This window comes from Brachyhypopomus gauderio, chromosome 15 (genome assembly GCF_052324685.1).
Source record: "Brachyhypopomus gauderio isolate BG-103 chromosome 15, BGAUD_0.2, whole genome shotgun sequence".
NCBI classification, from domain to species: domain Eukaryota; kingdom Metazoa; phylum Chordata; class Actinopteri; order Gymnotiformes; family Hypopomidae; genus Brachyhypopomus; species Brachyhypopomus gauderio.
Window position 1 is genome coordinate 1,569,358 of NC_135225.1, and position 12,482 is coordinate 1,581,839.

At 41.1% G+C, this 12,482-nt stretch overlaps 2 protein-coding genes across 8 annotated transcripts in view; one reads left to right on the forward strand and one right to left on the reverse strand.

The window, feature by feature from the left end:
* Positions 1-12,482, reverse strand: part of LOC143476717 (uncharacterized) — a 62,759-nt gene that overhangs the window by 2,899 nt on the left and 47,378 nt on the right. For 4 of the 7 annotated variants that reach the window (XM_076975042.1, XM_076975040.1, XM_076975043.1 and 1 more), the window contains exons 4-5: positions 3,783-3,874; positions 3,426-3,566 (exon numbers count right to left, since the gene is read on the reverse strand). The exons of 1 other annotated variant lie outside the window; for it this stretch is intronic. In XM_076975042.1, coding sequence (XP_076831157.1) covers positions 3,519-3,566; positions 3,783-3,874 — 140 coding nt within the window. In that variant the 3' untranslated portion in view covers positions 3,426-3,518. Of the gene's footprint in view, positions 1-3,364; positions 3,567-3,782; positions 3,908-4,392; positions 4,805-12,482 lie in introns of those variants that run through there. 2 more of the 7 variants (XR_013121364.1, XR_013121365.1) reach the window with 2 other exon arrangements.
* On the forward strand, positions 3,440-10,035 carry six3a (SIX homeobox 3a). Its single transcript, XM_076975039.1, has 3 exons — positions 3,440-3,588; positions 6,691-7,391; positions 9,006-10,035. The coding sequence occupies exons 2-3, from the start codon at positions 6,700-6,702 to the stop codon at positions 9,193-9,195; spliced, it is 882 nt and encodes a 293-aa protein (XP_076831154.1). The 5' UTR covers positions 3,440-3,588; positions 6,691-6,699; the 3' UTR covers positions 9,196-10,035.

Consider the following 12,482-nt stretch of genomic DNA (forward strand, 5'->3'; position numbering starts at 1 on the left):
CCTTCAAGTTAAGAAACAATGTTAGTAAAAATAGCCTAATTCACCCCGTTTAAGATGCATATTTTGCTTCTTGTAGTAACTCGGTTAAAATGATTAACGATGTTAAATGATGAATATGGAATCTTTTTCTTGCCCCTAAAACGACCCAATTCACTTAAGAGAGCGACACAAAGTCCTCCAGTGCGTCGTACAGTAATCGCTGTGGTACTAAATAACCGCTCATGTCAAGATACAGTGGTAGTACTGTGTGAGATTAACCTGCGAGTTGTGTGTCATTTTTCACTTGAATCCTCGTTAAATGAAGGAGGATGTTAATATCAAACACAGTGGGCTGGTCAGTGTAGGCAAAGCTAGGCTGTGTTTCACATCCACTGCTGTCTGGAGTGCAAAGTGGCGGAATTAATGTAACATAAAGGGACGTTGGTTATAACTGGGTATGGTGATCTAACCTTCAGCATACCAGGCAACAGATATTCAGATTCGTTACGAAAACAGCATACAAATGCGTCCGTGTTCATCTTTCAATTTGCAACGAATCTTCGCTTTGTGTTGCATGCTATTCGTCATACGCATATCCATAAGGTAATAGCCAACACAACAGTGAAACGATGCTAGCCTATATTTACATAACGTCCCAAACACAAGGAGAAGTGGCATAAATAGCTATATAGCTAGAGATTCACACACTTGTGTCTCTGTGTCTCTCACTTCTCTGACGCGAACATCAGCTAATGTAAATGAATTAATCTTCAAATATGCAGATCCCACCGCGGCCAACTGAAATAAACATCTTTAATAAACATCTTTAACCTAAAAACAGACCAAGCACAGCTGCTGTGAACCACATTTCTAGATTCTTAACAGTGATTTTGAATGTTCAAGAATGTTGTGGACGCCCAGACTTTGCGAGGATTAAAAATGGGAATACTATTTTTAATTCCAGTTTTAATATTTAAGAAACCTGGTTAGAAGCTGTGCTCGATATAAATGAAAATAAATCCCACATAAACCCTCACTGTGGCGGTTCTGACAAATTAATTACCAGCGGTATTTCTTGATTTGTTCATATCTTATTGAATAACATGTCTAATCGAGTTTGACAGATAATGACTGGGAACTTGATTGCGACCTGGGAAACCGCACAAAAAACCACACTCTTGAAAATCCTAACAACACATATACAAAAATTACATAAAATATATAGCAATAACATAAAATAATACGAATAACCTATAATCTGAGTAAAATTTGGACACGTCATCTTTTGCCTTGATTAGTCATGTAGGATCTATTTTTTAATGTGTTTAATATGAACATGGTTTTTATTTAGTTCATATTAATCATAAAATGTAAATATGGGCTAATGAATATAGCCTGCATTGTAAAATGTTACTTAGTCTATACAGCCACGACAGCCTGGTTAGAACATAATGTTTTAGGCTCTGGGGCACGAGCGCTATATTATTTCAGCATTACGCGTTTGACCCAAACGCCTGGCAGCGCGCGCATTGATACCTCCAGCGTTTGAGTGCAGGGTCGTGGCGCATCGGTACCCCACCCCCCCCCCCCCCCCCCAAAGCCCCACTGGCCTGCAAAATGTGCCAGGCTGGAGGTTGAAAAAATGCATACAGCCTTAAAGTTAAGTAAATAAACTGCAAAAAAATGTTTAAAAACTATTATTTTACATTTCTAATTAGATGTAAAAACTTGTGTTTCTATTGTTTTAGGACACAGTTGTTCTTATATGTTGTGGTTTTCTGATTTTTAACGCATATGTTAAGGATAGCCCATGTACACTTACATAGCCTATCGTCAGAAAAGGCCTGATACAGTTAAACTCATATTACTCTCTAATATAATACTAGATTTAATTTAAATGTAATTTAATGTACTGCATGGACAAAGTACAAAAGTGTTACTGAAAATGCCCACAAAGAAAAAACAACAACAAAAATAATTAAAAGTATTTTCATTACTTTGCTGCAGACGATCGTTATCCTATAAATTATACAAAGGTTCGACTGGCCACAGTTAGTATCTCTGTTTAGATTTGCCTTCGTTTATGATGGATGCAGTAGACGACTTAGGGTGTAAATGTATACACTAAAATTGTGCATGCTTCAATTACTACTTTTGTATTAATAGGAAAAAATGCGAAGCGTCTTATATAAATTAGCCGATATCAACTGTTAATGTATGAGAAGTGACGTGCGTATACAGAGGTGTATTTCGTAGGTCAAGTAAGTGAATTACTACTTTTTTAATACGTTCACTCATATTTAATACTTTTGGGTTTCGAAAACAATGACAAAACATTTCTCCAAATGACGTAAATATATTCCTAATTGAATTTTAAACACCGACCGCGTGGAAGAGTTTGTGTGACCTTTCACGTCGGATGGGGAACCGAGTGTTTTTTGATTTATCTTAAATCAGAGCGATGACCTGAAACTTCTTAACCGGCAAAGTAGTCTCCCACATCTAGGCCAATTAAAGCAACGGAAGCAGTATATGACACCTTATTATAGTTACCTGTCTGACCTGTTATGTGCGCGAGGTCTAAAGGCAGATATCCATACATGCTCCACCATTTGTTTTTATTCATTTAGTACCCAATGAATTTAAAGAAATGACACCTTACCACCCCCTGGCCTCACGTGCGCGCGCACGCACACACACACACACACACACACACACACACACACACACACACACACACACACACACACACACACACACGTGAACCAAGGCGCTGGGGAAAGAGAAAGAAAGCCCTCAGTTCCGGACGCCCCGGACCCATTCAGCAGAGAATCCTCCAGTCCCTTCATTAGAAGTAACGAGTTGACACGAGGTAATTCTGTCGCCGAGGCGCCTTTCTCTCGGTGTGCGGAGAGCCCTCATTAAATGTCGCTAACACGCCGTGCACATGCACCGATCGGACAGATCCAGTCTAACCTCGCGGACCTAGCGGGATGTCCACTTAATGAGACCACACAAAAAAGACATGGCGACCGAGGACAAACCTCTACGGTCCAGTGAGGTACACATGGCCAAAATAGCTAAACGTCAGTCATCAAGAAGAACGGAAGCCTTCAACAGCACGATCATTTTCTAACCAAATCAGCGAGTTATTCAATTTTAGAAGGTAAATTATAATGGGGGAAATATTAACTAAACAGTATTTTCATGCTGGAGCTGCAAAATATCTTGCTGTAACTAAGATTTCAGTTTTTTCATGTTAGGTTATTACGCTCTCAACAGTGGGATGAGGATACAGTAATTATATGACATATAATGTTTTGTTTTGCGTGTTCTTTATGGTACTAAAATGACGCAAATGTATATAGTAATATCGCTCACTCACATTAGCAGTGCAGGTGCCCTAGAGGGTCAAAAATATTAACACATCTGCAAATTGCACTCCTGCAAGAATCCCGGCCGATCGGATGAGGTTGAGCGCGCGGAGACACAAAGAGGCACGCGCGCCTCATCCCGACGGAGCCGCGACGCTGCGAGCTTCACGCGCCCCGCCAGGACTGATGGAGCAGAGACACACGGCGTCCCGGCTGCGGGGGACATGAAGACCAGGTAAGAACCCTCCCGGGAGGACGCGTCTGTCAAAGTCGTTTTTTAAAATTTACTTTGAGATGTGAAAACATGTAAACGTTTAAAAAAGGAGTAAAATCCGTATTAGATTGATCAAACTTAAACAACTCCGCACAAATTGCATCAAGCGCACAATCAAAATAAAATCACCCGGATGCTACATCTAATAAACTTACAGTATTCAAAGATGATGTCCACACTCGGGCGCGCAGGACATCTCTAACTGGGTCCATGGTGGGTCCAGTTACGAACACGTGCAGTTGGAAAGCTGGTGGTGCAGAAACATGCATGAATCTCTTAGCTGAAAAGAAGGCAGAAAACAGGCAGAGAAGACGAGAATAGCGGAGAGAAACAACCCAACAGAGACAGGACGAACGGACAATGTGGAGAAACAAAGCAAAAACATTTAGGAAGATTAAAATAAGTTTTACAGATCACGGGCGGTTTAAAAGATGAAAAGCAAAGCGTGTTCTTCCCATCACGGGATGGGGGGGTTTCTACCCTCAATATGTCCACAGTACCGTTTCCCTCGCAGACACTATGAAATGATATTACTGCTTTAGCCGATTAAAACAACAGTGGGGTTTGTAATTCAAACTGTAAGTAGAAAACACGCTTCCCCGAATCGCCTCCGCTCATAACGACGATTTCTCGCAACTGTACAAAAACATCACAGCGCTTAAATAGCGTGCTTGCCAGTGCTGGGACCAGGTTGAGAGGACGCGTTTTAATATGACGATAAGATCAGGCTAGTTTGAACACAGAGCCACAGCCAAGTTCTCTTACCTTCTTACCTAGACCGACTCTGCTCGGTCCAACGTCTCACCGTGTCTCTGTATCTCACTCCAGAGAAGTAGCTCTAAATTAGACGTGGAGTGTAGTGTCTGTGGTCACTCCACCCAAAAACACTAAATCAATATGGCCAGGATAGGTCTAAGTAATACTTCACGAGTAAATCACAGCCTGTGTTGTGGTGTCGGGCGGTCCTGAATTAAATAAACAAAGACGGAGCTAATGGTTCGTCTGCATAGAGGCGCTTGTCCCCTGCTGCTAATCGCCAAGACGAGAGTAGTGCAAGCTGAGGGATAAACAGACAATTAGCCCAGGTGAATAAACTTGTTTAGGGGTGTTAATTACATGCTTAACGTAAACAAAGGCCACGCTAAATAAAGTGATTTAGCAGGGGCTTTGCACACTATTTCAGTTCTTACGTTTCATTTGTAATTTCCGTATTGCAAAGGTAGTTTCCAAATCATCTTTACAAACATGCCACACAAAAACCTAGTGGCCGTGTAAGGTGATCGCGTTAAACACCTGGAGATGCAAGTCTTTTAGAATATTCATCAAACAAGGGACTCTTGTAAATACCGAGCAGGGGAGGCTGGATTATCACAGGGATATACGGTCAGCATTTCAATACCGCAGGTTATTTCCAGTTCGATGAGCTTTCCAAAGGGACCAATTCAAGTGCCACTTGGAATTACTTCACTGTAGTTTCGTATGACAGACAAGCAAACAGGTGTGATATCGCAGAAAACAACCTGGCCCAGTGTTTCCAATGACTGCCCAGTAATCGCCTTCTTATCCAAATAAGTGCAAATGTATTTCGCTAACAAACAAACAAAACTAAATCAGTCGGAAATCAAGTCGTTCTGACTGCAAATAGCGTTAAATGTAACGTGATTACGCTTCCTTGCCTCATTTCGTATGCATAAGCCCCCAGAATACCGTGGTATGCAAAATGAACAAAAAAAAAGTTTTGAATTCCTTAATGATCCTTTGCGGAGGCAGCTTAAGATAATTATGTCAGCTTTAGTGTGGCAGATAATCTCAAGTGTAGATACTGTCTCGCTATGCCCAGAACGTGTAGCCAACTCTCACAATGTGGGTATTGTTCTTAATCGAGTAAACGTGAAAAATCTTAACGTCTCTTATAAAATATTAGCGTAGACGCCAGTGAAAACCTTGAAACCCACACCAACACGGTTTCAAGTGGAGATATGTTCACACTATTATAACAACACGGGCTATAGCCCATACGTGCAGTTTAAGGGCAAAATTGGTTCAGCGTTTCAGTCTGTAAAAGAATAAACACTGGACTAACATGGACATTTTGCGAACTTAAACAATACAAGATTTAAACATTTTGACAAAAAAGGCTATCCCCTGTATATAGCTGATATGTAATTAGCAGTGTGCTGCCTATATAATGATCCACCTATACCTGCGTGGTTTAGGCAGTAGTGTTTGGCCTCTGTGCAACTCTGCGATGCCAGCACTAGAAACATGATACCGGGACTGTGGCTGACAGTTCAAGCACTGTCAGGAAAAATGTCATCATGTACTTTTATGGATTTAAATAGTAGAAATCCACTAAAATGTACATAAATCAGAAAAAAATATATAGCCTATCAATATGTACAAGTAAGAAATTAAAAAATATATATAATGTACTGCGGTATGCGTAGTCGAAAGCATTAGATTCTACTTTTATGAACAAATGTATATAAACTGATATGGAGTAGAAAGCAGGGAGCCGTAGACGCGCGCGTGCTGCAGACTCCCGTTTGAAACCCTTCATTTAAATGTGGATTCCGTCTCGGTGACTGTCACCCCGAGCCCCCACCCCGGCCCCCACCCTGCCTTCTCTTTACTACATATCGTCTTTAGCTTTAACGAGTCTCGTTAAGATCGCAATAATATTCCACCCACTAATTGCTCACTCCATTCAACAAATAGGCGAGACTTGGCCGCGGCTCGGCGCGCGCGCGCCCGCGCGGGGAGGGAGGGTGGTGTTGATGGAGAGGCAGATAACCCCCCGCGCGCGCTGCAGAGGTGGGGAAAACCTCTACGTACTGGCTAATGATTGGCACGCTTGACAGTGATTGGCAGGGCTGCCATGACAACCCTACAACGACACCGAGAAGACCAATAGAAAAGCCAAACAAAATATTTCAATGCTGCACTCACGGCGGATTTAGGGGGAGATATTATGGGGCTGTGTCATTAGGCGACAGCTATTGAATCATCCCATCTGTGCTCGTCGCTGCCTTTTTTTCCTTGATAATTCTCTTTCTCTCTCAGGTCATTTCCATGGTGTTCAGGTCCCCTTTAGAGCTCTATCCCTCCCATTTCTTCCTGCCAAACTTCCCCGATCGCCCTTTGCTCCTGGCGAGCAGCGCGCCCAGCCTCAGGTCTCCAGAAGACTTGTCCATGTTTCAGCTACCGAGCCTCAACTTCTCCGCGGAGCAGGTGGCGAGCGTCTGCGAGACGCTGGAGGAGACCGGCGACATCGAGCGCCTCGGTCGGTTCCTCTGGTCGCTGCCGGTGGCGCCGGGCGCCTGCGAGGCCATCAACAAGCATGAGTCCATCCTCCGCGCCCGGGCTGTGGTCGCCTTCCACACGGGCAACTTTCGCGATCTCTACCACATTCTGGAGAACCACAAGTTCACCAAGGACTCTCACGGCAAACTTCAGGCGATGTGGCTGGAGGCGCATTACCAGGAGGCCGAGAAGCTTCGCGGACGTCCCCTAGGACCGGTCGATAAGTACCGGGTGCGAAAGAAGTTTCCCCTTCCTAGGACCATCTGGGACGGCGAGCAGAAGACGCACTGCTTTAAGGAGCGGACGCGCAGCCTCTTACGGGAGTGGTACCTACAGGACCCCTACCCGAACCCCAGCAAGAAACGGGAACTGGCGCAAGCCACTGGACTCACTCCTACACAAGTCGGGAATTGGTTTAAAAACCGGAGGCAAAGAGACAGAGCAGCAGCAGCGAAGAACAGGTAAGACATTTCTGACTTCCGTTTGGGGCTTAGAAATAAAACAGTCGAAATGTATAAAATTCTTTCATAATAGTTTCATAGTAGTAGTAGTTCAGGAACAAAACATGGCGTTCTTTGACCATAGGAGAAATAGGAGGATATTTTACACTGTGTGGCGAGATGGTGCTTCAAATATTCGGAGACATTTTACTTTTCATATCAGTGAAGGCAGCATACGAGTGTGACGTACCGCTAAAATGAAGTTGTATTATATCTGTGTACATATGCGAGTTAAAAAATTACTTTGAATGTTCGCAGATGAAACACAATATGTTTCTTTAATGTTTTAGTGTACTGCGACAAATACAAAAATATTTGATCACAAAAATACTAACGTCAAGATGTGTCATGTAAACGTGGCGTAAATAAATGTGTTTATAAAGTATTTAAATGTGCAGTATTTAAGTATTTAAATCCCTTTACAATTGTTCTTTTAAGTTGCACGTGTGTACTTAGAAGAAAATGTTATAGAGGCCATAATAGTGCGACACCATATCGTAATAACATCAGCAGACTCAATAAAGCTAACTAAACACAGCTATGTTAATCTTCACTATTCTGACACATATACTATTACTTTTGATGTCACAGACATGTGCTGATAAATAGACTATTCAGTGGCTAAATATTAGTTTACACATTTCACCTTATCCATAAAATTAGAAATATATGACATTATAATTATGTGAACGCATTAGCTACATTTTTATTCTGGCTTGTCATCTAGCTCTAGCGTATATCATTCGTATATATATATATATATATATATATATATATATATATATATATATATATATATATATATATATATATATATATATAGTCTTGTGTTTATAGCCTATATACTATTGATGCTAAACCATAGATTAGCTTATAACAAAGGTCTTGTGAAATTTTATTTTGACATTCTTGTGACCGTTAATATTAAACATGTATTGCTCCAATAGTTTGGTGATTATTATACGTTATCAATAATAAACAAGCACTCGTATACTGTATTAGTCCTTTTGATTGCTGGTCTATAACAACCATTAGCTGTTATGCTAAACGACACATTCTGTTCGGTTCTGAACTAGATCCATTTTGCTCTTCTTATGTTAAAACCCCCCGTGATGTTTGCGCCACAGTTATACAGTTATAAATTTGTCGGACAATATTGAAAATAATAACTAATGGCCCGAATGACGTCAGTAGAGGCGACATGTCAACACTAACATTGTTTGGTAAATTTTAATCATAATTGTAATGACTGATTGTGGAAATGAAAAGTGCGTTCAAATCGTCGTAGTGATAGACTAATGTTTTGGTGTTATGGATAATTTTGTGCCTGTAGGTTGGTTTATTTCTGGCCGGTCCACGCTAATCCTAGTCTGATTCAGGCCTTCCGGTGCTACTGAATGAAGGACGGTCTTTGTAGGTCTTTGTAGGCCTGTTTTACACACGCCACAGATTTGGTTTAAATTTAGTGTTGTTTTTATTGGAATGCGCGTTCACGATAAATCCAGACCAAGTATAAGAACTTAATTCAAAACAGGCCGTGTTGTCTCATTCTTGTACTTTGTTTTCCTCGTCTAGGCTCCAGCACCAGGCAATTGGCCAGAACGGCATGCGGTCTCTCTCGGAACCGGGCTGCACCCCACACAGCTCGGCGGAGTCGCCGTCGACCGCTGCCAGTCCCACCAGTGTGTCCAGTATGACAGAGCGCGTGGACACCGGCACGTCCATCCTCTCAGTAACGTCCAGTGACTCAGAATGCGACGTATGATACACAAAAAGAGAAATATTTACAGGGAATACGGACCTGAATAAACATTATGAAATATCGGGGAAGCTAAAAAAAAGGACCATCTGATAATTATTGAGAAAAAAAAGAAAGAAAGCAAGATACGAGCACGTCTTTTTTTTCAAGCGCTTTCAATGGACCCCACGCGTCTCCCTACCCACATCACTTGCATGATATATCAATAGGCTTTTTTTTTAATACGACGGAAATACGCTCGATGTATCAGGCAGGACCGGCAGGAACCCGGAGGACGGGATTACGGGTCCTGCGTCCATCTTCTGGTTTGTTTTTGTTCGACTGACGAGGCGCAACCAGGACTTGTCTCGTATGTTCATCAGACAATCATTTGAGTCGTAAGCACCTTTTACTACACTTATGTCACTTCTGTCACTGCCTGTGTGGGGTACCGGTCAAATGTGGAACCGAATCGTTATGACTGTATCAGATTTTTATTTTTATTTTGAGATTTTATATTGAATTATGTATATCTTAAATAATGCGACCATGCTCCCAGTCTGTAATATATGTGTAGAAATATGCTTGTATATAATATTGCTCTACGTCTCCGTTGTCTTTTCTATCCCCCTGTTCTCTTTTCTTGATTTGGTGTTCATAAACTATTTGTCAAAATGTAACTGAGTGCTCTAGGCGTTTTGTTTCTCTGTTTTTATACATTGAAAGAACATTACGACCATGGAGTCTCAGTGGAGATTTATGCAAAAGAAAAGTAACGACACATTGGGATAATATCGGCTGATCGAGCCACTTTCGTGTTTAGCTTTGAGCGCTTATTATTCAATGCTACTTTCCTGCGTGTTTATGTTAATGTATACATTTCTAAGCTAAAATACAGTATTTCATTTTGTTATAAAACTGTATGAAGCCTTTTTCAAATGATGTCCAGCGGTAACATTCACACCACTGTACAAGTCTCTCTCATTAGGAGAGTTGAATCAATATAACTTCTGCATTAACGGACCACAGAATTCAGAGACCTTCATGGACGTCTATGAAATAACAACCGTGAAGCTTTTGGGATACGAAACTTGTTCCCCCTTTTCCTTAGTTGGTAATGAATACAAAAATTAAGTAAATGCGCCATTAAATGGACTAATTATCAAGGACTCCTCCCCTGCCCAGTCTCCTATTGTGGCCACCGTGAAAGGGCTTTTCATTCAAAAACGCGAAGTACCGCAGGAGAAAAGCGCCCCACGGGCCTTCCGCCCACAGAAAACACAATTCACACAGCAACTTTTCCAATAAACCTATAAGAAGCGTACAAATAACTAGTTAAGGGAAGAGTGAGATACAGTTATTTTCCTAGAAAATTAATCTTGTTCAAAGCATGGTGCACGGAAATAGTTAACTATGAAATGTACAAATTAAATAGGCGATTTTCGTATTTTCTTTGTCTGCAGCAAAACAAACCTGAAAGCGAAACATTTAATCAGCGTTTAATGTTTATACCATCTATGATGTCAACAATATATTTATTGTATTGTATCTTAATTATTACACTAGTAATAATTATTACATTACAAGATCTTTATCTGTTTCCGAACACTGCAGATGGTCTATATAGAGAATTTATCAAAAGTGTGCTAAGCTAAATGTCGGCTATTTCAACCAAATATCACTTCTTTCCTCAGCCGAAGTAAAACCGCGGTTACTCAAATTCTCCAAAGATATGGTCACAAATAAATGAAAAAAAAACCCAAACATTTCAATCACTGAAAATCACAGGTGATTTTTTCTTCACCCAGTGTGTAACAGAGAGAGCTTAAGTGTTCTGCACCGCAGACTTAAATTGAGGGTTTTTTTTTTGAGTTGATAATTTCTTTGTCTTCATATTCTATAGAGTACTCGCTCGGTTCTTTATCATATTGTGGTTTAAATTGATATGTTGGATAAGAACAAAACTGTCTTTGATTCGTGATCAGTTGGTAGTTGACTGTGACATAAATATGCATCTCTCTAACCTCTGAGGTGTACGAGGGGGTCAGGCCCGTCTGCACCATGGAGCTGACCAATCACTGATCCATATCACTGACATCTTAGTCTACATTAGTTACTGTACGTGTCTGCTTCAAATAAATTAATCTGCATTTGCATGCTGGTTTGGACAATAGAAATAAATAAAAGAAAATAACAAATACTATGTAATACCGACTTAAGCAACATTTATCTGATTTCATTCATTGGGCAACATTGATAGCACATAGTTTGGAGTGCATCACTAATTTAGTACTTTCGAAAATAATAATATAGTTGATAATTATTTATTAGACTAAAGAAATGATAATTCAGGTCTACCTGATCAAAGGTATTAACAGCGCAAACAGTAAAGCTCCCTGAAGAAGGTTCAGATCACACATGGTGTCACACACGAAGGTGTTCGTTGAACTAAAGTAGTTTCTGGTCTCACACTGATCCAAACGAGGATGTAGTAGAAACGTGTGCTCCAATATAACTAATTCTTAGCTTTCCACGTTATATGTTATCAGACTACGGACGTGCTCGTTGTAGGATCTGATCTAAAACGAAAGGACTTCCGTGTGATGTTCAGGGGAGATTAATGGTCAGGTGAATACGAGACCAGAAGAACAATAACACACAATCGTGTTGTTCCTCGGTTCCTCGGGCCCGTGTGTGTGTGTCTCCAATAGCGCGTGTGTTATTTGTCCTGTTCCCATAACCTCACTCGCACACACACAAACGAGTCCGACCGGACCGCAGGCCGCAGTAAGAAAAGATGGCGATGCCCTGTTTCTCCCTCTGAATTCATCGCTTAACTGAACACAACTTTTCTATTCGTGTGTATTCAAGCAGCTGTCAATGAGCTACAGTCCCGCTGACCCGCATTGAAGGTGCAGACCAGCGAGCACAGAGAGCTGCTACTTTTGCCAAGATGGAGTCTACCCCCCCCTAAAAAACCCCAGTGCCCCCCCCACCCCCCACAAATGGCCACAGAAGGAAGTGCGTTTAAAAAATGAATTTAGTTTACCAAGCCACGCGTGTGACATGAGGTGTGCTACAAGGTCAGACTATTAGTCGCTGAATATTACCACACAAAATATCAACCATATTCACCCAGGCTTAAATGTTAGTGTTTTAATAAGTGTAATAAGTTCAAGCAAAGCACTTAGAAAACGACAATTTTATCTAACCCACATATTGATTTCCAAAGATCTAACTTTTAAGAGAGTTAACAACACACACACACACACACACACACACTGGGAAACAGGATCTAAACGATTTCACTTCCG